Source organism: Puma concolor, chromosome C1 (assembly GCF_028749965.1).
Source record: "Puma concolor isolate L17-30 chromosome C1, mPumCon1.1.hap2, whole genome shotgun sequence".
Classification (NCBI taxonomy): domain Eukaryota; kingdom Metazoa; phylum Chordata; class Mammalia; order Carnivora; family Felidae; genus Puma; species Puma concolor.
In genome coordinates this window covers 216,907,403-216,930,506 of record NC_141674.1, presented here as the reverse complement: position 1 = coordinate 216,930,506, position 23,104 = coordinate 216,907,403, and the positions used below count along the sequence as shown (strand labels likewise).

Genomic DNA, 23,104 nt, shown 5'->3' with positions numbered 1-23,104 from the left:
GCGTCTATTCCTGTTTTCTGCCATTATTTGGTCTTGGGGTGTTGAGTTTGGTAAGTTTTTCTAATAGATTTTGGATACTAACCCTTTATCCAATATGCCATTTGCAAATATCTTCTCCCATTCTGTCAGTTGCCTTTTAACTTTGTCGATTGTTTCCTTCCCTGTCCTATGCCCATAATTTTAAACACTTCCAGGGTTGAAAATTCTGTCAAGGCCAGCAGAGGGCGCTGTGTAGGTGCAACCAGAGGCGGAAATAGGGCTGCAGGGCTGAGCATGCCTTCCTCTCTGCCGCTTTGGAAACTCTGTGAGACCCTGGGTGCTGTTCCCAGCCCCTTCCACTGCCAGAGAAATTGCAGACTGACGTTGCAAGCCTCCCTGTTATTTGGGAGTGGTTGCGATCCTCCCTGTTATTTGGGAGTGTTGTGGAAGGAGTTTGCACGGCAGCTCTGGGGTCCTGAGGTCACATGTATAGGCTGCTACAGTGGGGCAGGTTGTTTGTACAGAATGGTGTCAAATCAGAAGCATCTTGCAGGGCTCCTTCCTTAGTTGGGCCACCACTTTGGACCACAGGACGGGAAAAATTCAGTCAGAGAGGATTGGATGACCACGTGGCCAGAAGGATAAGAGTCAGGCATCGGCTTTGGCTGGGTCAGAGAGGATTGGCCAACGTGAGTCTGTTTGAGGAACCGAAACGCCCAGAGTCTAAGAGACCCCCAAAAACGAACCACCAGAGTCCAGAGTCAAAGCTAAGCAGCAAGGGTCATTTATTGCAGGTTCGAACCTGGACCTCTGCGCCCCCGTTGCCGGTGACGCCAAGAGGCCCTGAGAGAGGTTTTTACACCCCTTTTATAGACAGGTACAAACAAGTCACGGGGAAATCGGGAATTTTCCACAGTTACAGAGCTGCGATTGGTTGGTGTTTAAAGTTGGACACTTAACAGTATTCGATTGGTTCCTGCCTTTAGGTCAGACCACAACCGGGGGTACGGGCATCACAATGATTGATCAGGAATACACAGATGTGCCAAGCAACAATGATTGATTGATCAGGAGTACACGGATGTGCCAAGTAACAATGGTTGATCAAGAATATACGGATGTGCCAGGCAATAATGATTGATCAGGAGTACACGGATGTGCCAAGTAACAATGGTTGATCAAGAATATACGGATGTGCCAGGCAATAATGATTGATCAGGAGTACACGGATGTGCCAAGTAACAATGGCTGATCAAGAATATACGGATGTGCCAGGCAATAATGATTGATCAGGAGTACACGGATGTGCCAAGTAACAATGGTTGATCAAGAATATACGGATGTGCCAGTCAATAATGATTGATCAGGAGTACACGGATGTGCCAAGTAACAATGGTTGATCAAGAATATACGGATGTGCCAGGCAATAATGATTGATCAGGAGTACACGGATGTGCCAAGTAACAATGGTTGATCAAGAATATACGGATGTGCCAGGCAATAATGATTGATCAGGAATACATGGGCGCGCCAAGCAATTGTACAGAAGCGGAACAAGCTGGTTAAGCTTGGTTAGGTTTCAGTTTCCCATAACTTAAGCTTTTAAGTTTCAATTTTCTCAGGCCTCTCAGAACTTCAATTAAAGACATAAACTTGAGATTGAGAAATTGTTCCCCTGAAGCTGTCCAGGAACCCCTGGGTCGGAGGCAGATCTTTGGACAGTCAGTGAAGCGAGGGAGGGTAGCCCTGGAACCCGGGAGTGGTTTCCTAGGAGTGGGCACCAAGCTCTGGGAAAGCCCAATTTTGAGGTCTCAAATCTCTGCATGTGGTAAGTTAAATGTTTGAAACTAACTTGCGTGGAAACATAGAGTTGAGGGAACAGCATGTTAAATTTCTGAACACTCCCAAGGGAGGGAGAGGGAGAAAACGCAGCCTAGTTGTGAAAATCAGAAAAGTGAGAAACAATGTGTAGATTCAGTGGCCGCTTGCATCAAGGTCCTCCAGAGATCACACTGGAAGACCGAGTTAGGGTGCAGGGTGTTTGTTAGGAGGTGCCCTCACCATTGACACCTGTGGAAGGGAGGGGACAAATCAAGAGGGGACGCGTTGCCTCCACTGATCCCATGGAGAGCTCAGGAGCTGGAATGAATCATCAGGGCCGCCCTCCGCTTGACATGGAGGCCCAGCCCTCATATACCCCCCCTAGAGCTCTCAGTGGATTTAGGCCACCCTGGGGCTGCACACCATGGATCGTGGGCTCTCTGCAACCGAGGCGATTCCTGAAAGCACCTGTGGACAGCCCTCCAGCAGCCCGGGCATCTTGAAGGCAGATCCAGGTAGCACATCTCTGTGCCCTTCACGATATATTCCCTGGACGCTTACACTCCACGCGCCCCACCGTTCTCACCCCCTACTTCTCCCGTAATATCTACCCAATGGCCTGATAGGATTGGGGTGCGGGCTGAGAGGAGGTGAAGAGTCCATCCAAGGGACCTAATGGTGCTCAAAGTTATGAATGTTCCAGTGTTCTTCATGTGATCGATTACTAGTTTCAGTGATTAAGAAAAGATGCTTGATGATTTCAATCTTCTTGAATTTATTAAGACTAGTTTTGTGCCCTAACACACCATCTGTCCTAGAGAATGTTCCAGGGGCACTTGAGAAGAATGTGTATTGTTGCTTTTGGACGGAATGTTTTGTTTGTATGTGTCCAAATCCATCTGATCTAACACTTCACGCAGGCCAATGTTTCCTTATTGATTTGCGTCTGGATGGTATATGCATTGATGTGAGTGGAATATTAAAGTCCTCTATTATTGTACTGCTGTGTCTTTCTCCCTTCAGGTCTGTTAATATTTGCTTTCTGTGTTCGGGTGCTCCAATAAAAATATTTTATTTTCCTGGATTCGATAACATTTATGGCATTGCTTCCTAAACGTATGGTCATTTTCCTCCTCCTTTTGCATTGGTAATTTGGCGGTGTCTTTCTTGGGCACCCTCCCTCCCCCGCCCCGGGGTCGTAACTGCGTCGGGCCCGGAGGGGGGCCAGGGGAGGAAACTGGCCAGGTAACATCTGGGTGAGAGCGGTCCCCACACTGACGCGAGACCCCCGCCCCCCAGCAAGTCACCCAGTCATCTCAGGTGCACAACGGAGGAATCCCATAATTCCACAGGGTTCTCGAGTGGCGCTGCCGATTAACGGGAACGCAACCGGTAGCCGGTTCCACCGGGCCATCGCCCTAAGCCATGCGCGGTGGCGGACACCTCCCGCTCCCGCCACCGCCTCCTCCCAGAGGCCGGGCCGGCCCGGGTGGGGCGGGGGCAGAAGCTCGGCCGCGGATTGGCCGGGAGTAAGATGCGCCACGCGTTTGAAAGGCCCAATCAGCGCCCGGCCTCTCCTCGCCAGCCAATAGAAAGCCGGAAGGGCAAGCAGAGGGGGCGGGAGTCGTTATTTGAACCGGGGCGCCGAAGGGGCCACGGTACGTCTTGCAGCTGGAGTCGGGTGTGGGTCACTTCGAGCCATGGAGGGCGAGCCCCTGGGGGAGGACGCGCTGCTGTGGCAGCTCCGGGACAGCCGCCGCCGCTTCCAGACGCGCATGCAGCGGCTGATAGAAAAGGTAGGGCCCCGCCCCCCAACCGGCCCGCTGGAGTCGGGGAGGCCGGGCGCGATGGGGAAGGGGAAAAACGGGGCTGGGGGCTGGGGTAAGGGTGGAGGCGGCCGAGCGCGGGGCCGAAGGTGGGGAAGCGGGGTGGGAAGGGGAGGGGAGAGGGGGTGGAGAGGAGGCAGCGGGATTGGGGGCGCTGGGGTAGACAGGGGAGGTGGTTTGGGGGCGAGAGGGAGGCGGGCGGGTTTGGGGGGGTCCTGCAGACTTCCAGCCTTGTGCTGGCGCCTCCTCAGCCGGGTCAGGGCCTCCTCGCGGCCCTCGGAGCTGAGGGGATGCCCCTTTCTCTCCCGCAGTACAACCAGCCCTTCGAGGATGCCCCGCTGGTGCAGATGTCCACGCTGACCTATGAGACACCCCAGGGTACGGAGTCATCCCCCCCTTCTGAATGTGTACAGTTCAGAGTGTGAACAGGATAGTTTCGTCCCGGAGTTTGAAATGCTATCCCTGCTCTCTTGTGAAAATTTTGTCCGCCTAATAAGAACTAAAACATTCCTAGTTCCCTTGAGCCTATAAATTACTTATTTTTTAAATTACCTATTAAAAACAGAATTCTGCAGATCCACAGACACACGCTGGTTAAAAATACCCCCTGTCTGACCCTGTCGGTCTGGGCCGGTTGGGATGATTTTTGGTTTTGGGGGGGGGGGGGGGTTGTAATTTTTTTCTAAGTTTATTTTTGAGAGAGAGAGAGACAGAGTGCCAGCAGGGGGAGGGACAGAGAGGGAGGGGAGACCCAGAATCCCAAGCAGGCTCCAGGCTCTGAGCCGTCAGCACAGAGCCCGACACGGGGCTCAGACTCACAAGCCGGGAGATCATGACCTGGGCCAAGGTCGGACACTTAACCAGCTGAGCCACCCGAGGCACCCTGTGGGCTGGTTGCTTTAAGAGCCAAGGCTGTGCCTCTGTTTCTTCACCTGTCAAATGGGAAAATGGTAATAATCTACTTGATGGGGATGTTGTAAGTTACAGGAGCTCCTTGTGAAGCTCTTGGAACAAGGCCCGGCTCTTGTAATCACTCTTATTGACTACTTTTTGACCTGTTTGACTTGGAGTATTAGCTGTCCTCCTTGAGATTCTGAGTACTTGGAACTTGACCTGAATATAGGGAGAAGGAGCCATTCCGTTCAGTGGTTGATGTTGTAAGCTGACTTAAATCTCCTGGATTCTCTTTGGTAGCTGGGTGAAGAAAGTTTGCACTGGGTGACGTCAGTTCCTCCCCCTCTGTCTTATTACCAACTCATTAGGACCTGCTAATGAAGGCAGATCTCAGATCCAGTTCTGCCCTGCATTGGACAGACAGGCACTAAAAGCTTCATAAGATCTGCTTCTGAAGTTAAATAAAGTTTTAGCTCTCTGCATTTTTAGCTGACGCAGCCACACCTTGGGTGAAAAGTTTGTGAAGACAGAAGCTAAGATAGTCCAGCTCCAGGCCTCTGTTACTCTCTGGTCTCATCAGGCAATGACAAATCTAACCCGAAGGCAGGACCCAGGGCTGGGTAGGAATCGTTCCCAGGGTGCCATCCACAGGCTTCATTCACTATGTTCTGATGTGCTGTTTATGCAAGGAGTGGTCTGGCCACTCCACATATCTAGAATACCACTAACTTCACTGCTGAAACTCACTTCTGACTCCGGTTTAATGAGAACACCCCGTTAAAACGGATCCCTGAGGCCTCTGGCATCGGTGCTGGGTGCAGATTGAGTAGGTCTAACGAGCTCCCGGCTGCTGATAGTACAGTTCCTCTGTCCTGTTGCTCAGCCTGGAGAGGTACTCAGGGGAGCGCCACCGTGATTAGGGTTAGCTGACCACCCTTGTAGCATAAACTCCCGATTTAAGGCAACGCCGTAGGGTGCAGATCGGCGCTAACACTCCCACACCGATTATGACGAGGACAGGAGGGGAGGAATAGTTGTTCGCATGTGTGGATAGCTAAGGTGTGCCCTTTGCTTCTGAGAGTCTTGTGTTTTTGATTCTCAACAGCCCTTTGGGGTAGGTGCTGTCCTTAGGATCATGGTTTCCTAGCAGAGGATGCAGCAAACAGGAAACAGCCCCATGTCACTTAGCCAAATTGGCAAAGCCTTGACCTGACGGAGCACATTTGCTCGGCGTCACTCTGTTCCAGAAAGGCCACAGGGCACAGTGGCCAGGAACACAGAGAGTCACTCCCCTGGGTTCCCAGCCTGGCTCCGCCACGTGGCTGAGCAGCCCGGGCTGGTTGCTGGACCCACTTCTTGCCTCTGTGTCTCCGTCTGGCCAGCAAACTTGGAAAGCAGGAGTTCTGTACAGGTGAGTTGTAGACACTGAATGAGGCGTACTTGGAAAGTGTTTAGAATAGAGCCTGGAGCATTGTAAGCACCGTGTGTGAACGTTTGCTAGTGTCCTCGTTGGCAACCATCTCAACCCAAGGATCCCTTCTTGTTCCCTTGAATTTACCTGGGGGCAAATGGAGGTTAAGGGAGAGATTAAGTATTCTTGCCCCCGTTCTGCTAACGAGTAAGGGGCAGGACTCCTAATCTCCGTGTTTACCCTGCGTTTAGGCTTTGTTCTAGACATCTAGATTGCCCTCAGAAAGTGCTTCCAGTCTATACATAGTATGTAGATTGCTCTCAATAAATATATTTTGAGTACAGCACTTGGCACATGTGTGTTCCTTGTTTCTGCTTAACTCTGTGGCTTAATGACGGAATTGGATAATCTGCCTCCTAGGTAGGAGATTTCCATTAATGACAGATTTCTGTCTAATCTTAGTTTTTTTTTAACGTTTATTCACTATTGAAAGACAGAGAGAGTCAGAGCGTGAGCAGGGGAGGGGCAGAGGGAGAGGGAGACACAGAGTCCAAAGCAGGCTCCAGGCTCTGAGCTGTCAGCACAGAGCCCGACGCAGGGCTCGAACTCACGGACCGCGAGATCACGGCCTGAGCCAAAATCGGATGCTTAACCGACTGAGCCACCCAGGAGCCCCTGTCTAATCTTAATTTAAAAAAATTTTTTTAACGTTTATTTATTTTTTTGAGACAGAGACAGAGCACAAACGGGGGAGGGTCAGAGAGAGAGGGAGACACAGAATCCGAAACAGGCTCCAGGCCGTCAGCACAGAGTCCGACGCGGGGCTCGAACCTACGGACTGCGAGATCATGATCTGAGCCGAAGTCGGACGCTCAACCGACTGAGCCACCCAGGCGTCCCTAATCTTAATTTTAAAAAAAAGACTTCCAGCCTCACAAAGATGAGAAACAACAGGTATCAGGATCGTGGCTTGGTTTCCGTAGATCACGTCTTTCTCTGGCCCATCACGTTGGTTTTCTCTGAATGCGGACTGAACAGGCACTCAGCGGTCAGGATTGTTTAAGCGGTAACTTTTCTCTCATTTCTTTTCTGAAGGATTGAGAATTTGGGGTGGAGGACTAGTAAAGGAGAAAAACAAAGAACAAATCCAGGTATTTAATGTCCGTTTTTATTGCTGCCATGTGCTGCCGTGCGGGAATATCGATGTGAATAAAGGCGTAGGTTAGCTGTGACCGCACCGAGGTCGCCACGGGGCTTCTGTTCTAGGTCTTTCTCACCTGAACTCCCCCCTTTTCCTCTAAGGATTTGCTGAGAAGTTTTTCTCCTGTTGCTCGTCAGGTAGCAGGAGGAGCTGCGTTGATATTTAAGCCCTTTCTGCCCCGCTTCCTCTGCTGTAGGCCAAGGGGTTCTTGACAACAGCCCCACATGCAGGGCTGGCCAGTGGGAGAAAGCTGCCCCTGCCCCTGCCCCTGCCCCAGACTTAGCTGCATCTGTGAGCTTAGTTTGTTGGGTCCTTTACAGAAAAGCCCCAACCCAGTTCCTTTGAGGAAAGAAACGTGCCTCCTTTCTCTTCTGCAAGGGGAAGAGAACAGGGAGAGGGTACAGGGTCACGCTTCTTTCCGCATGGAGCTGTTTTCCAAAACACTGTGTGGTTTCTCCCAGATGCATCCACTGATGCTGGGGCATCTCGGCCTGGTATGTTCACGGGAGGTGCCGATACAGCCTGCCCGCCTTCTGGGAGACCCACAGAGTCTTGCTACCGTCATTTTTTTGCAGGGATGTCTAGAATTCCCTTAACGACTGCCTCCCAGCCCAGAAGCCTGTACCCCAGAACGAAAACGTCAGGGTTAGCGTTCCAAAGCAAGGAACAGCAGTTCTGAAATAAAATTTCTTCCTGATTATTTGAATCACACCCATAATACGTTTGGTCGTACAAACATTAGAAATACATACAACCATTAAAATCAACCTGACTCCTATAGTCACTGATGATATTTTCGTATAATGTAATTCCCGCCTATAATACACATATTTTTACCCCTTCTTCTTTACATACTATACACTGTGATCATTTCTTTTCATCATCCATTGTATAATTCAGTCACACTTATTTACTTATTTATTTATTAGTTTTTAATCTTTAATTTTTGAGAGAGAGAACGAGGGGAGAGACAGGGAGAGAGGAGCTGGGACAGAGGATCCAAAGCAGGCCCTGCACTGACAGCCCGATACAGGACTCAAACTCACAAACTGTACCAGAAGAGAGGCCTATGAGACCCCTGCTCTCTCATATGCTAAAGGAAGGAGTGTAGGTTTGTTACGGTGGCTTGAAATGTGTTCTCACTGAATCAAGCGTGTCTTTATCCACTTCTATGCCCTCGAGGACTCCCCGGTGAAGACTTTCGAGGATGCCCCAGACAGCAGGAGCGGCGGTGACCCCGCGGAAGCCGAAGCCCGAGGTCTGGCACTTCCTGAGCCCAGCACACGAGTCCTGGGAGTGGGTGAGTGTCCCTGCGCTAGGAATTGGGGTTGGCAGGGACATGCGTCCCTGTGATGGCATTTAAAGCCCAGATTCCTCAAGATGACTTTTTGCAAGGCTTTTTTAAAAGTGGGAGCATCTTAAAGTGCCTGTCTGCACTCCCCAAAGGAGTTGTCTTGCTGTTACGTCCGTGGCGCCTACACAGAAACAGTGCTCAAGCGTTCTTGAGTAATGGACATACGCCCTCCCATCAGTTTTTAACTTATTGCCCCTCCGTAAAAAAATTAATGTCAAAAATATAATGAAACGCCAGATTTGCCGTGCAGGCCGTGTTTGAACTGCTGACTTTTTTTTTTTTTTTTTTTCAACGTTTATTTATTTTTGGGACAGAGAGAGACAGAGCATGAACGGGGGAGGGGCAGAGAGAGAGGGAGACACAGAATTGGAAACAGGCTCCAGGCTCTGAGCCATCAGCCCAGAGCCCGACGCGGGGCTCGAACTCACGAACCGCGAGATCGTGACCTGGCTGAAGTCGGGCGCTTAACCGACTGCGCCACCCAGGCGCCCCAGACTTTTTTTTTTTTTACATTTATTTGTTTTTGGGAGACAGAGAGAGCACAAGTCAGGGAGGGGTAGAGAGAGAGGGAGACACAGAATCCGAAGCAGGCTCCAGGCTCCGAGCCATCAGCGCAGAACCCGACATGGGGCTCAAACTCCCAAACTGTGAGATCATGACCTGAGCTGAAGTCGGAAGCTTAACTGACTGAGCCCCCCCAGGCACCCCTGAACTGCTGACTCCTACAGAACGTTTTGTTGCCCAAACCCCAAGCCAGCCTGTTTTCCGGGGAGTCTGTCATCACCATCTTTCTCTCTCTGGTGTCTCTGTCTGCCCTGGATGCATCTGTTTGAACGTGCTCAGGTTCCACCTTAAGCACATGGAACAGAGTTCACGGCTCTTCCGGTTCCGTGTCCCTCTGTAGCCACCTGCCATGGGTCACTTCCCTTCTCGAACAAACTTACAGCCGATGCTCTGCTCCACTGCTATGCTCTCTTCTGCCAGTTCTGTGCAGGCTCCGGGCTCCATCGGGAAGGCGTAACTCTCCGTGGTCCCAGCCTCCCCCATTGGCGACTCCCACTGGCATTCTGTGGCTTCTATCCCATTGCCCTGTTGGTGGCATTTGGAGCTTCTGGAAATCCTGTAATTGGCCTGTGGCCCTGTGCCCGCTGGGTTTTCTTCCTTCCCAGCCCCTCTTAACTCCCCTCTCCACTGGATGCCCTTTCTTGAGATCGGTCTGAGCCCCTCACTCTGGCGGAACCCCCATCCCAGACCCAGTCTGCATGTGTTTACTGCCTGTCAGCCTCTCTTCTTGAAGACTTTGTCTAAACTCGGCAAATCTAAACTGGAAAGGTCAACCTAGCAGGATTCCTATTGGCTCAAGGCCTACCACCGTCTTCCCTGTACAACGAGCCAGACACCCAGCCCCTCCTGCCCTCCTCATACCCAAGACGTCCCCCTCCTGTGCCTTTGCCTCCCACCGTCCCTTGTGCGGCTCTGCCCCCGTGTCCCACCGCACCCCCACGGTACCAGCCCCGCCCCTGCTGACACCTGCCATCAGAACAGACCCCCCCCCCCCACTTTCACCCAAGCTGTCTACACCGGCTCTCCTCCTGGTAGCAGTTAGCCAGCTGGGTAGACAGGTTTCTAACTGGTCCTGAACCCCCATCTCCTGCCGGCCCTGACCTGCAGCCTCTGTCCGCTCTCCCCAGCCCTCGTCCGGCACCTTGCCTGCTCTAGCCGTCTGTAAAATGGGTTGAGTCCCACAGGGAAAACTGGCGGTCATTCAGGGTAGAATTAGACCTTAAGGAAGGTGTTTATTCACAGGTCTTATCTGTCGACTGGTGTTGATCAAGATTTTGGCCCCACAGGTCCTTAGGTCTGTGAGTTTCTGGACTGCTCAAAATACATAGAAATGTTTATCCTAGAGCTGCACTGTCCAGTGAGGTGGCTCCAGCCTCCTGTGGTGAGTCAGAGGAACTGAAAGTTAAATCAAATGGAAAATTTTATTTCTGTGCCTCACGAGCCACACGTGGCCGGTGGCTGCCATACCGGGCGGCAGGTAGGGAACTTTCTGCCATCACAGACTGGGACGGTGCTGGGCTAGAGCGACCCAGCTCCGAGGACCAGAAGCCACCGAAGGAGCTCAACGTGACAGAAAGCTGCTTCTCTGGCCTCTACCCCCTGAGGCGTGTTCCTGTTCTGATGCATTTGTTGCATTACTGATAATCAGGACAGCGACAGATGGCTGTGTCCTTATTAAAGGGAGCGCCCTAGAACATACTCGAGGGGTGTAAAAACTATTCTTGAGAGGAAAACACAAGCTTTCTTTAAAATTCTTGGGGTGCCTGCGGGTTTAGTTGGTTAAGTGTCCGACTTCAGCTCAGGTCATGATCTCACGGTTCGTGAGTTCGAGCCCCGCGTTGGGCTCTGTGCTAATAGCTCAGAGTCTGGAACCTGCTCCGGATTCTGTGTCTCCCTCTCTGCCCCTCCCCCCGCTCACACTCTGTCTCTCTCTCTCTCTCTCAAAAATAAAAATTTAAAAATATTTTAATAAATAAAATTCTGATCGAGATTTCCTTTTTTTTTGCTTTTAGATTCAAAAAGCGGTGATGATGTGTCTTTGTGTCCGGAAGATGTAGCTGCTGGGGCCTTCATGGTAAGACCTGCCCTTTGTGACGAAGGGACCGAGCCAGGGCTTGGGGTGCGTGTGTGTGTCCTCATTTCCGGTGTCTTTTTTGAAATCCTCTTGGGAGGCTCACCCTTTGCTGACACCACCCCTCCCGTCTCTTGTCCTCCCTTCACATCCCTCAAGGCAGCAGGGGCCTCCTTCCATCTGGCGCGTGGCAGCCCTTACTGCCCCCGGTTCAAGCCGGATTTCCTGAACTCACATATATGTCAGGTGGTGTTCCCTGTGCAGACAGAACAGTCACAGTTCACGGTGTGCCCAATACCCTTGATCGAGCACGCTGTGTTGAAAGTTAGGCTCTAAGTTGGTCTTTGCCCGAAGAGACAATGTCATAAGGACGGTGTTTCTAGGAAGTATTTCCAGGTCAGCCCTTGGAAGCCCATTTAGTCCACGAGGTCACGAGATCAGGCCATTGTTCTGTGTCTCCCAGGGTGCCCCTCTGGTCCCGGGAACCACCTGTCTCCTCTTCCCCCGACTGGGTCTCATCTCCCCTTCCTTCCAGTGGGATGCACGGGAATACACAAAGAACACAGTCTGCTGGGGGGTCTTTCCTGGCCCCAGAGTCAGACGCTAGAATGGCTGTTGTGTGTGGCTTTTCTCGAAAACTGCTCTTTTTGTGAAGAATTTGCCCAAACACCCAATGTGTGACCTGTGGCGTCTAACTAAATAAGGTAGTGACAGGGGTCCGGGGGGAAGGCTGTACGTTTTGGAGCATTACGGGGGGGCGGTGGTGCAGGGCTAGGTGGCCCCAGATGTAAAGAACTTCCTGAACAGTGTGCGTGTGTGTTATCCCTGGTCTGCAGCCACTGAGGTGCAGAGAGTGAGGGTCAAGACCCCCCGTCCCCAGGGCGTAGGCAGGAAGGGAATGGGGGGCCTGCCTCCTGAGCCAGAGTGCTGAATGTCCTTTCCTGTGAGCACACTGATTGGGACTAATTCTAATAGTTGAGTCCTGAACTCACCCAAGAATATTCAGATGGTTTTGAATTGTTCCCTAGCAATGCCATCACACACCTCCCAACAGGCTTATGTGGGTGGTTTTTGTGTTTTGGGGGGTTTTTTGTCTTTTTACTTTGGGATTGTTGCCACTGGATGAATTATCTAAAGTTGGGTTTCTGGGTCAGGTGGATTTTCAGAGGGGCTAACAGCAAGGAGTGAAAAATGACTTCGAGGGGCTTCATTTACCCACGTGTAATTAATGAACTTGCCAGCTAGCTCGAGAATCTGAGAGCTCATCCGGACCCAAAAGCTCTCAAGAACACTGATTCTCTCTTGTGTCAGCCTGCAGAGCCCTGGAGCCCTTTAAAAAATGAATTACGAAGGAAGTACTTGACCCAAGTGGATATATTGCTACAGGATGAAGGGTGTTTAGAGGTAATGTGTTTCCCAGGATGTGTCTTCATATAATTGAATCATAACCTAGTGATACACCGAGGTGGGTTAATCAGGTTTTTGTTCGCTCTCCGTGGGGCCTGTAAGGAGCCTTTGGAGCAATTGCTTCCCAACTGTTTCCCTCCCAGGCTTGCAGACGGACGCTCACCTGGTGGGGGCGATCAGGGAAACCCGTGGGGTGCGCCCTCCGTCGCCCACTGCTCTGGGTGGGGGGGCGCTCACAGAAACGTAGGGGGCCCCACCCCCTGGGGAAGGGATTGCTCCCACCGCCCCACTTCTCCCCACTTCCACCCTGTCCACGGTCACCTTGCTGTGGAGCGCGTGGGGGCTCCCAGAGCGTGACCGACAGAGCAAGGGTGCCAACCCTAGTTTCTGTCACGTCTTCCCATAAAGAAAACATCTTCATGTCACATAAGTAGGAGGTACTCGTTGTGGGATGACTGACTACTTTATCTCAAAGGCAGCAAACAGGAGCATAGACGTTTCCTTACTGTGCTGCTGACCGGCGAGGATGCGGTGTCTGAGGCCCGTTGATTTGGTGGGGGTACCGGGAACGGCCTTTCCCTTTAACCTGGAGCAGCAGGAGGGCATGGGGGGGGGGGGTGTAGCCTGGAGGTCACGTGGGCCAAGTTCCCAGAGGTTACTGACACCTCCCCCCACCATTGCCGGAGGCCTCGGCCGCTGCGTCGGGGAGGAGCAGCCGACCTCACCAACCCGCGGGGCTCGGCACTGCGGCGGGGGGCGTCTGAGGGCGCCCAGAGTCGACACGTGTTCACATCGCCGGCTTCGTTTTCAGGGTACTGGTGACGGAGGTGGAGAGGACGCATGCGTGACACTGACCCCTCCCCTGGCCTCGCCTGCCGGGCCTGCCCCTGGTAAGTGCGACACAGAAACTGCATGAACCGCCTCCCGATCGCTGTTGGCAGAGTCGCGGCGCCCCTACCGCTGGGCACCCTCTCGTGTGCTTGACATAAACTGTTCGAGACACCAGCACCTAACAGGCGAAAGCCTCCTGTGTAGTCGGCAAACTGCTTGTTTCCTCTGGGACTCCAGCGCGCTAATTGCTGGTTAGCTCTTCAGCTCAACCTACTGCGGTGAAAGTTTTTGACTCTCCGGAAACACAGGATTCCTACACCCTCTGCTCGCGTTTATTTGACAATCAACCTGTTGTCGCAGTTGCTTCTCCGTCCCCTGCACACCCAGCGCCCATGCACACGCACACAGCACCCCCGCATGTGCACACACGGACATACGCACACCATGCACGTCATCTGCAGTCACATACGTGTTCTCCTTAAGTGCTTGCAGGTCTCCTAGGCCCAGGGACGCGGCTGCGGCGGGCGGGGCACATGCCAGGGCCTAGTCGTTTCCCGCACCGCAGTCCAGAAATCTCGCCAAGCTCTGTCTCTGTGGGCACCTTCCTATCACAACTTTCCTGAATAGTCCCGGCCACTGGTAGTGTTGCAGCACGTCCCTCAATTTACTTCTCCGGTGGTTTCCTCTAAGGTTAAGTGCATGTTAAACACCTGGCAAAAATGCTGCCCAGGCGACGGTGTGTTCTCTCAGGACATCACGTCACTCTGTCCCGTTGTTGGTGACGCATGAGCCTGGCCACTTAGCTAAGGAAGGACCCGCTAGGTTTCTCACTACAGAAGTGCCCTTTCCTTGGCATCGTCTGCAGGTGCCCGTCGCCTGGGTCCCCGCAAACCCCACCCCGAGGCTTTGGCACCAGGCCACGACTCCCGCCTGCGTCCCCGCCCGCAAACCCTTCCCTGGCTTGGCCGTTCCTTCCGTGTGCGCCTGTTGGCATCCTTCCATAAGCAAACGCCGAGTCCCTTCGTGCCCTAATTCTGTTCCTTCCTTTATTCCCACATGCTTTCACTTTTTAAAAACAATTTTTTTCTAGAATCAATAAGAACCCATGGGCTTTTTTTTTTTTTTTTTTAATTCACATATTAGTAGCCACTGATGCCCAGTTGTCCCAGATCAGCCTGCAGGAGCCCTTCATGCTGGCTTCCCTGACCTCTGGCCTGCCTGTCCTGTCTGTTTTTGAGCACTTTGTCCCCCCACCATGACCTTGACCCCACAGGTGTTGCCAGCACCAAAGTCCTGCACTCATTAGGTTCGTTGTGCAGTGCAGACTGATTTCGGAACCACGGCCCCTGCTGCCACATGCTTGCCAGTCTGCTGAAGAAGGTTCAGGAGTCCTGAGCAGCTCTTGGATGCTCAGACAGTATCCCACCAAGGGTGCACGTTCAGAGGATTGTGTTCAAAGTCACTCAGATCCTTTTTTCTCTTTCCGTTGTCATCACTTCGATACGCACTTGGGTTCTTTTTTTTTCTTTTTTCTTTTTTTTTTCTATTCACTTCTAGAGTTCTCCTTATCCTTGTTGGTTTACTTTAATTTATTTATTTAAATTTTTTTTTAACATTTATTAATTTTTGAGAGAAAGAGACAGAGCATGAGGGGGATAAGGACAGAGAGAGAGGGATACAAAATTGGAAGCAGGCTCCAGGCTCCGAGCTGTCAGCACAGAGCCCGACATGGGGCTTGAACTCACGAACCGTGAGATCATGACCTGAGCTGAAGCCGGACGCTCCATAGACTGAGCCACCCAGGCACCCCGGTTTAATTTTATTTTTTAAATCTATAAAACATTTAACATGATGTGAAGGTCAAAGCTGTATGAAGAGGCATATTCAGGAGTCCTCTGCCTCCGTCACCTGTCCCCACAGGTAATCAGCGTAATTGTTGGGTTTCTAATCAGACTTTGAAAGGGCATCCAACGTGTAAACCATCACATGGGGGAGGAAGACCCCTTTGGGGAAGCTGGGGTGGAAAGTAGGAATTAGAGTTTGATAACTAGAAAGAAATCTCAGAGGAGAATCTATTCTCACGTTTTCGTGGAGTTTTTTCTCTTGTTCTTTGAATTGTCACGATCCACCCTTTTCATTCTGTGGTCTCTGCAGATGGACCGTCTTGAACGGTAACACTTTACTCTGTGTGTTTCCCTCCAGGACGCCGTGGCCGTGTGTCCGGAGAGAGTTCTGGTGGCCCAGTGAAGCCGGCTTCACGCCCCTGCTCAGCAGACCTGGCCGTGGTGCCTAGAAGTGACAGTGTCTCGTTACAAGGGACCGGGGGGCACAGCTTCTCAAGCAGCCTGTCCTTCGAGCCCGACAACATCTGTGACGTGACCATCAGCGACCTGTACGCGGGCATGCTGCACTCAATGAGCCTGCTGCTGAGCGCAAAGCCGTCCTGTATCATCTCCACCAAAACCTCGTTTGTCCTTCACAACTGGAGCTCGAGGAGGAGATGCTCCAGGAGCAGAGTGAACAGGACTCATTGCCGAGGCGGCAGGCGCCCTCACAGGGCTTCCCAGGAGAGGCTCCCAGTCCGTGCCAGGCCAGGGAGGGACAGGGGCGCCTTAAGAGATTGCGAGAACCTACTGGACGCTTCTGGCCAGAAGACGGGTTTAAAACTGGACAAAGCTTTTCTCGAAGTAAACAAACCCCAAGTCCTTAAATGGGGTCCCAGTTGGAAAGAGTTTAAGGAGTTAAGGAGTTTAACACCCCAGGGGCGTTCTTCATTGCCTTATGGAGACTCCCGTGCAGTGTGTCATCTGGATCAGAATAGATACAAGGCCTTAAAATGGTTAATTTCCCCTGTAAAAATCGTTTCCAGACCAAGAATACTCCCAGGCAAGCGAGGGAATCATTACAGGGAAATTGAAATCAGATTTGATAAGCTTCATCAGGAGTATTGCCCCAGTCCCCGGAAGCAGCCCGTCCTGACTTCCCTCCCGGAATCCTCGGCCGTGGACGTGTACGGGGGTGGTCCAGCGAGCCCTCGTGGCCCCCAGGGCTTCGAAACCCGCAGGCTCAGTGGAACTTTCCGCACAGCAGAAGCTAAGAGGTTAAATGAGGCCTTTGAAGAGCTGGGCGATCGAGCCAGGGGAGCAGGGAGATGCCTGCAGAGAAGGGGTTCCCCTCCCCCGCTTCCAGAGACCAGCCCCGTGCAGAGCCCACGCCGCTCTGAGCAGACACTCCTTTTTCAAGGAAACAATAGTCTTGGAATACTTAGAAAGTCCGCCTCACCCAACAGACCTACTTCAGTAGCAGGGATGCAGCCTCTAAGCTGTGTTCGAGATCGTTACAAGGAAATAAAAGAAAAATTTGACAAGCTTCATCAAAAGTATTGCCAACAATCGCCTCCGCGGACGAAGGCACTTTTACGCGTTGGAGCATGTCCAGATAAAGCAAGTTTGGAAGTTCAGTATCAGAGAGGCACCTTAGGAAAATTAAACCCAGACTCTGGCTTCCAAAGTCCCCCAAAGCTGTCGGTGTCACCCCAGCAGAGGATAGAACGTCCACTGCGCTTAACCGCCACCGAGGCTCAGCCTTTAACATGCCTTGTGCTCACTGCCGCTAGGGGCCATCGGTCCCCTCCAAAGAGACGCCGATTATCAGATTCTGTGCTGTGTGGACAGTGGGCCAGTTCCCAGGATTCCTTGAGAGTGGTGGGCCAGCCCATCCCAAGGCCGGGGGAGAGGTCGTCTCCTCACAGCCCAGCTGAGAAAAAAAGGTGCGTTTCCGTTCGTTGAACGTGGGTGTTTTACCACAGGATGCTTCTGTGTTCGTTTTCCAAACCCTCTCCCAGATTCTTTTCCTTCCGCTGAAATCAGCATGTATATCAAGCACATGTCCCTGTGTGAGATGCATCATGGTGGGGCTGGACATGTCCTTACAGGGAATGTTTTACACGCTTTCCCCTGGGATGCATTTAGGGGACTTCTCTGAAAAGCCTCCGGAGGGCTCGGTCTGTCCTTGTCACACTGTCGTTCCCGAACCTCTCCTGGTCTCACTCAGAAAACAGCTGTCGTAGAGCAGAACTGATCTGGAGGCAGTGCCTTTCCTTGTGCTTCTGGATTCCCTAGTGGGTCTGGAGCGGGAGCGGCCCGCCGGGGCCACGGTATCCGTGCTGGGCTTTGAGGTGCACCTGGGCCGTCCCACCTCGGCCTACACTTGCGTTTGCACAGATCACTGAGGTCAGGTTTGCACGTACAAGCGCCACTCTGCTTTCTCCAGTGGCGGTGAGGTGGGACGGGTCACCGCGGGCTGTTAGACTTCATCTCGTGAGCTCCGGGCCTTCCAGCGCGCACTTGGTGGGTCTACGAGCCGGGGTCCCGGATGATGCGGCTCTTCTGACGGGTGCACATATGGGGTTTAATGCATTGGTGGTGAGGTTTTCTCTCCCCTCCTCTCCCCTCCTCTCCCCGTGCAGATGGCCGGCCCCCTCGGCGGTCGTTCAGATGGGCCTCCTCTGCCCTGAGTGTCCGTGTTCTCCTTTTCCACCTGTGCCTGTTTGTCCTGTGACCCATCCCAGGGGACAGTGCGTTCCTCTCCCAGATGAGCCCCGATGAGCCCTGAGTTGTCACTGTCCCCACCCCTCAGTGACCGCATTGCTCCTGCCCTGCCTTTGCCCACTCGCGCTTCTCAGCCTTCAGACCCACGTGGCTCCCCTCTCGGCAGGTATTTCCAAAAACCGCGGGTGCTTTGGCTACAAATGGGGCTGGGTGAGGAAGACGCCCCCCCCCCCCCCCGCCCCCGAACGAGCCCAGGAAGCCGGCATTGAAGCTGGCTGACCGCTTCATCAAGGTCAGAATCATGATCCGGTCCTTTGTCCTCTCGCTTCCGCGGTCTTCGATTGCCCCTGTTTTCTCAGCCTGCAGTCTGGCTCCGCAGGCACCACACGTCCTGTGGCCCTAACCACGAGGTAGCCTTCGTCAGGTGAAGCGGACCTGCCTTGTGATTGGTCTTTCTGGTCAAGGATTGAGGTCAAGGACCTCGGGTGAGGCCCGATGTGGAGCTGGAGCAAAGTGGGGGAGTCTCCCAGACCGGGAGAGTGGCCTGCGCCCCAGGAGGCCCCGCCGAGGGCCGAGTCGTCTGTCTGCCGGGTGGCTGGCTCTTCCCCTTTAGTCCAGGCCTCCGGCTCCTTGCCTGCGCCCGTCTCGGGCCAGGCCACCTGCAGGGCAGCGCGGAGCCACGTTCCGAGTCCTGTGGGATTGAGGCTTTCGGGGACCGTGGCAGGCACTTGGGGGACACCTGACCTTCCTTCTCATCTGAGAGGGGGTTGGTTTTCATGGAAGGCAGCTCCTCAAGTGAGAGCCGTGCCCGAGGTGGCCCAGCCCCGACCTGTCAGAGCGCCCTTGTCCCTCCGGCCCTGCTTGTCTAGGCCTGCACCCGCTCACACGCACCCTCCTGACCTGTTCTCTACGTGTCATGCCCCTCAGGCTCACCTCTGTGGCTTTCCCACGTTGTCCCCAGGTTTGCCGGCAGGTCAGGCCGCCCGCTGGCCCGGCCAGCGCAGCGGGGTCACTGCCCCCCGCCCTCATGTGCCTCAGCTGCACCCGACCCCTGCTTCCCACCTCGGGAACCTCCCTCCCCGCCCCCCCGCCTCTCATTCACCTGCCCATCAAGGGCCACATGGAGCAGACACCAAGGTCACGGCCATGAGCCATGCCTTGTGTGCCCAGCAGTGAAGCACGGGGAGAACTCAGCCCTCCGTGGGGTCCTCCCGGCTCCCCTGGAATTTGAGAAGTCGCGGTGGCCGCCCCCGGGGGCCTTTCGCAGTTCCGTCTGAACCCGTGATACAAACATACTTAACCATTTCCATATTTTTCTTCTCTCCCTACTTAAATCATAAATGTCTTAAGGGAAGGGACCAAATCTTCCCGAGCTGTGACTACAGAAGGAATTTGAATGGCTAACGTGCGAGTGCTTTCTGTGTGGAACCTTCTTTACACCCTTCTGCCTTAACCCGCACAGGACCCCTCTGATGAGATCGCTGTCATCCAGCAGGCAGGTTCTGTGTCTTAGGTTACAAATAAGCGAATGTAGCTGAAGCCTCAGGACTCCTGAGTCCACACTCGCATTCGAGGCTGGGCCAGGATTTGAAGCCAGTGGGCGTAACGACTGGTTCACCCGCCTGCCCAGGGGGATTGCCTTCGGGTGGGTCTTTACCTCCCTTACGCTGTTTGTTCAGTGTGGTGGCATTTTCTCTAGTGGACCCACCAATATTTACATATAGGCAGTGGAATAAATCTAAAACAGTCCAGCTTTCGGTGGCTTGGGAATTCTAGTGGAATTGTACTGAAATCATTTCCCTTGTCACTTTTTTTTTCTTTTTCTAAAGGAAAGAACAACACGTCTTTCAAGATGGAAGAGAAAAGTGATTTTGTATTAGAAAAATTCAAAGCTGGAGAAGTATATAGCCAACTTTAGACTTTTGTCCCTCTTCTCCTTTACTCTACGTGTGTGAGTTTTTTGTTTTTTGTTTTAATCCTCAAGAATATGTGAGACTTGGATTCACTTCCCTGCCCTTCAAAGCAAATTTCCGTGAAATTGGTCCCATTGAAATGACTCTGAGTTCTCGGTATCGAAATTATTTGAATAAAGTTGCTCAATTAAAAGTTTTCATGTGATCCTTTATAGACCTGTTTTTCTCATGTGTTCTTTTTAAACTGTAGACATGTCCTGAGAATGCTCTTTATTCCCTGTAGGTAGAGAGCAGCATTTGCCCCAGTACCTGTGTGAGCCCTGGAGACGATGGCCCTCGCGGAAAGAGCTGCCACGGTTTAGGTTCAGAACCAGGGACCTGCTCTCTCCCGTATTAGGAGGGAGCAAGTTGAAAGTAGCTCACCCATGACAGGCCATTCCTAACCTCTTCATGTTTTTAGCCGAAAACGTGCTGTTCTCAGACAGTCCCGGGATTCTTGCCGCCACAGGGCTCCCCTGGTGGCTAGTGGTTCTCGTTGCCACTGCTTATAATAGGGTACCATGGTGACTTTTTAAATAAAATATTTCACACATTCAGAACACAGTGACAGCCAGTGTGCCAGCCCACGTATTGCCGTGTGTTGTGGATTTCTTGCTTTAAATACGAAGTCAGAGGGGCGCCTGGGGGGCTCAGGCAGTGAAGCGTCCCACTTCGGCTCAGGTCATGATCCCACAGTCTGAGTTCGAGCCCTGCGTCGGGCTCTGTGCTGACGGCTCAGAGCCCGGAGCCCGCTTTAGATCCTGTGTCTCCCTCTCTCTCTGCCCCTCCCCCCCACACTCTGCCTCTCTCTGTCTCTGAAAAATGAATAAGCCTTAAAAAATTTTTTTTAAATAGAAAGTCAGAAATGTTGAATTTTGCACACCTTTCCTTCCCGTCCCCTTCTCCTGATACTGATATGTGCCCCTTTCCACCTACACCTTCATGCTGGGACCACATTACCCGAGTGTAGGAATTAGCTCAGGCCGCCGTAACAGAATTCCACTGACCAGGGACCTTACACAGCAGAAACTTACTTCCCACGGTTCTGGAGGCTGGGAGTCAGAGATCCGGGTCCCCGGACAGTCTGCTCTGCTGAGGGCCCTCGGCCTGGTGTCTCTTCTTAAAAGGGCACTAATCCCTTCGTGCAGGCCCCACCCTGGTGACCTCAACTAAACCGAATCACCTCCCGGAGGCCCCACCTCAGATTCCATCACACTGGGGTTAGGACCTCCATATGTGGATTTGGGGGTTCACGTTCGGTCCAGAGCCGTGGGAACCAGAAGGGCTGTGCTGCTCGCAGCAGAGAACATTCCGAGAGCCTTACCCCTCACGGGCAGCTCACTCTTCCTCGGCACAGGCTGGCAAGGGGCTGCTGGCCCAGGCACCAACAAGGCTGGGGTGGCCCCTGCAGTTCCAGACCTTTCCCTTGTGTTCCTAAGAAGAGCACAACCCACTCTCTGCTCTTTGTCGGGAAAAAATACCCTTAGCCAAAACGTGCCTTGCCCGCACCACCACCCGCTCCAAGCCCCGCCCCCCCACGCCTCCTGCCTCATCCCTAGTAGGCCTATGCTGTTGTCTCTGGCCAGGCCAGGCCCGGCTGCTGCAGAGACTGGGAAACCGGGGGTTTGATTATCATCTACAGGAAGAAGGCAAGGGGGAAGAGATTGGGCATGGGTCTTAGCTAATTATTATTTTTTTTTTGAGAGAGAGAGAGAGAGAGAGAGAGAGAGAGAATCCCAAGCAGGTTCCATGCCCAGCACAGAGCCCGACACGGGGCTCGATCTCACGAACCATGAGATCACGACCTAAGCCGAAGTCAAGAGTTGGACGCTTAATCGACCGAGCCACCCGGGTGCCAGGGGTCTTAGCTAATTTATGGGATCCGCCAATGAAGGACCCCATAGGCTATATGTGGGGTGGTCTGTGTCTTCAACGTGCACATAGTACTGCTCACATTCTGCAATTTGGTTTCACAAGAGGTGTTTGCACTTGACGGGAGGTGATGGGCGCGAGTGTCTCGTATCTCAAGAGTTCAGGTGGCTGGTTCCCCCCCCCTTCCTGCTGGATGTCTGCTGCTAAGGACACACGCACAGCCGTGATGCGTGCGTGTGTGGGCTCACCTGTGGCTTAGGTCTAGAGGGGCCGGTCATGGACAGGTGTCTTCAGCTTCCCTAATTATTGCCAAATCGCTTTCCCAAACGGTTATTTCAGTTTGCGCTCTGGCGATAGGAGAGGTCCCACCGCCCACATTATTGCCACCAGTCAGTGCCACTTATGGGGTGTGAGACGTATTGCAGTTTGCATTTCAGGGGTCCTGGCTTTTCAAGCGTCCCCTCAGGCCTCTCTTGTTAACTGGCTTTGTTTCTTACCGATGTAGGATATGTTCTGGATGCCCGTCCAATTATATGAACCAATCTCGTTTTATATAAACCGCAAGTGACGTCTATCTGTGATTTGTCATTTAACTTTATGGCATTTTATTGCCCAGAAGTTACATGTTAACAGAATCAGATAGCTTAATCCTTTATTTTTTTCTGGCCTTTGCTGTTACCTTTTAAAGAAAACCTACTCTCAGAATAAAAAATACTCTATCGGTGGGGCACCTGGCTGGTGCAGTCAGTGGAGCATGTGACTCTTGATCTCAGGGTTGTGAGTTCGAGCCCCACATTGGGTGTAGAGTTTACTTAAAAATAAAATCCTTTGGGGGCACCTGGGTGGCTCAGTCGGTTAAGCGTCCGACTTCGGCTCAGGTCATGATCTCGCGGTTCGTGAGTTCGAGCCCCGCGTCGGGCTCTGTGCTGACAGCTCGGAGCCTGGAGCCTGCTTCCAATTCTGCGTCTCCTCTCTCTGCTCCTCCCCCACTCACACTCTGTCTCTCTCAAAAATAAAACATTAAAAAAAAAATTTTTTTAAGAAAATATTTTTAAAAAACACTCTATTGTCTTGCGTCTTTGCTTTCCAAATTTAGGCCTATAAGCCGTCTGGAAATGTTCTGCACAGGCATGAAGGGGATTGAAGACTGTTGTCCACACCTGTGGCCCTTTCCTCCGTGCCTGTAGTGAATGGCTTGTCTGTTCCCGCCTGTGTCTGAAAATACCCTCACTATCTATCCCATGGGAGCCACAAAACAGTGGGGAAACCAGTGGGGTCCCGGGAAGCCTGTGGCGCACCGACGATGATGCTTTGCGCTGTCCAGCAGCCCCCTCCCACCGAGGGGCCCGGGGTGGCGACTGCCTTTGAGAG

At 52.7% G+C, this 23,104-nt stretch overlaps 1 protein-coding gene across 1 annotated transcript; it reads left to right on the top strand.

Moving 5' to 3' along the window:
- Nucleotides 1–3,448: 3,448 nt before the first annotated feature.
- Nucleotides 3,449–20,015, top strand: HJURP (Holliday junction recognition protein). Its single transcript, XM_086719992.1, has 9 exons — nucleotides 3,449–3,596; nucleotides 3,938–4,004; nucleotides 7,027–7,082; nucleotides 8,315–8,432; nucleotides 11,063–11,124; nucleotides 12,433–12,525; nucleotides 13,340–13,418; nucleotides 15,562–17,128; nucleotides 19,739–20,015. Exons 1-9 carry the CDS (start codon nucleotides 3,501–3,503, stop codon nucleotides 19,776–19,778), a joined length of 2,178 nt encoding a protein of 725 aa, XP_086576118.1. The 5' UTR covers nucleotides 3,449–3,500; the 3' UTR covers nucleotides 19,779–20,015.
- The last annotated feature ends 3,089 nt before the right edge of the window (nucleotides 20,016–23,104 follow it).

Bases quoted from the DNA above. Each gene is read 5' to 3' on its own strand.
- HJURP (XM_086719992.1), top strand. From the start codon at position 3,501: ATGGAGGGCGAGCCCCTGGGGGAGGACGCGCTGCTGTGGCAGCTCCGG. The intron at 3,597-3,937 runs GTAGGGCCCCGC...TCTCTCCCGCAG, and splicing joins TGCAGCGGCTGATAGAAAAG to TACAACCAGCCCTTCGAGGA. The intron at 13,419-15,561 runs GTAAGTGCGACA...GTTTCCCTCCAG, and splicing joins GCCTGCCGGGCCTGCCCCTG to GACGCCGTGGCCGTGTGTCC.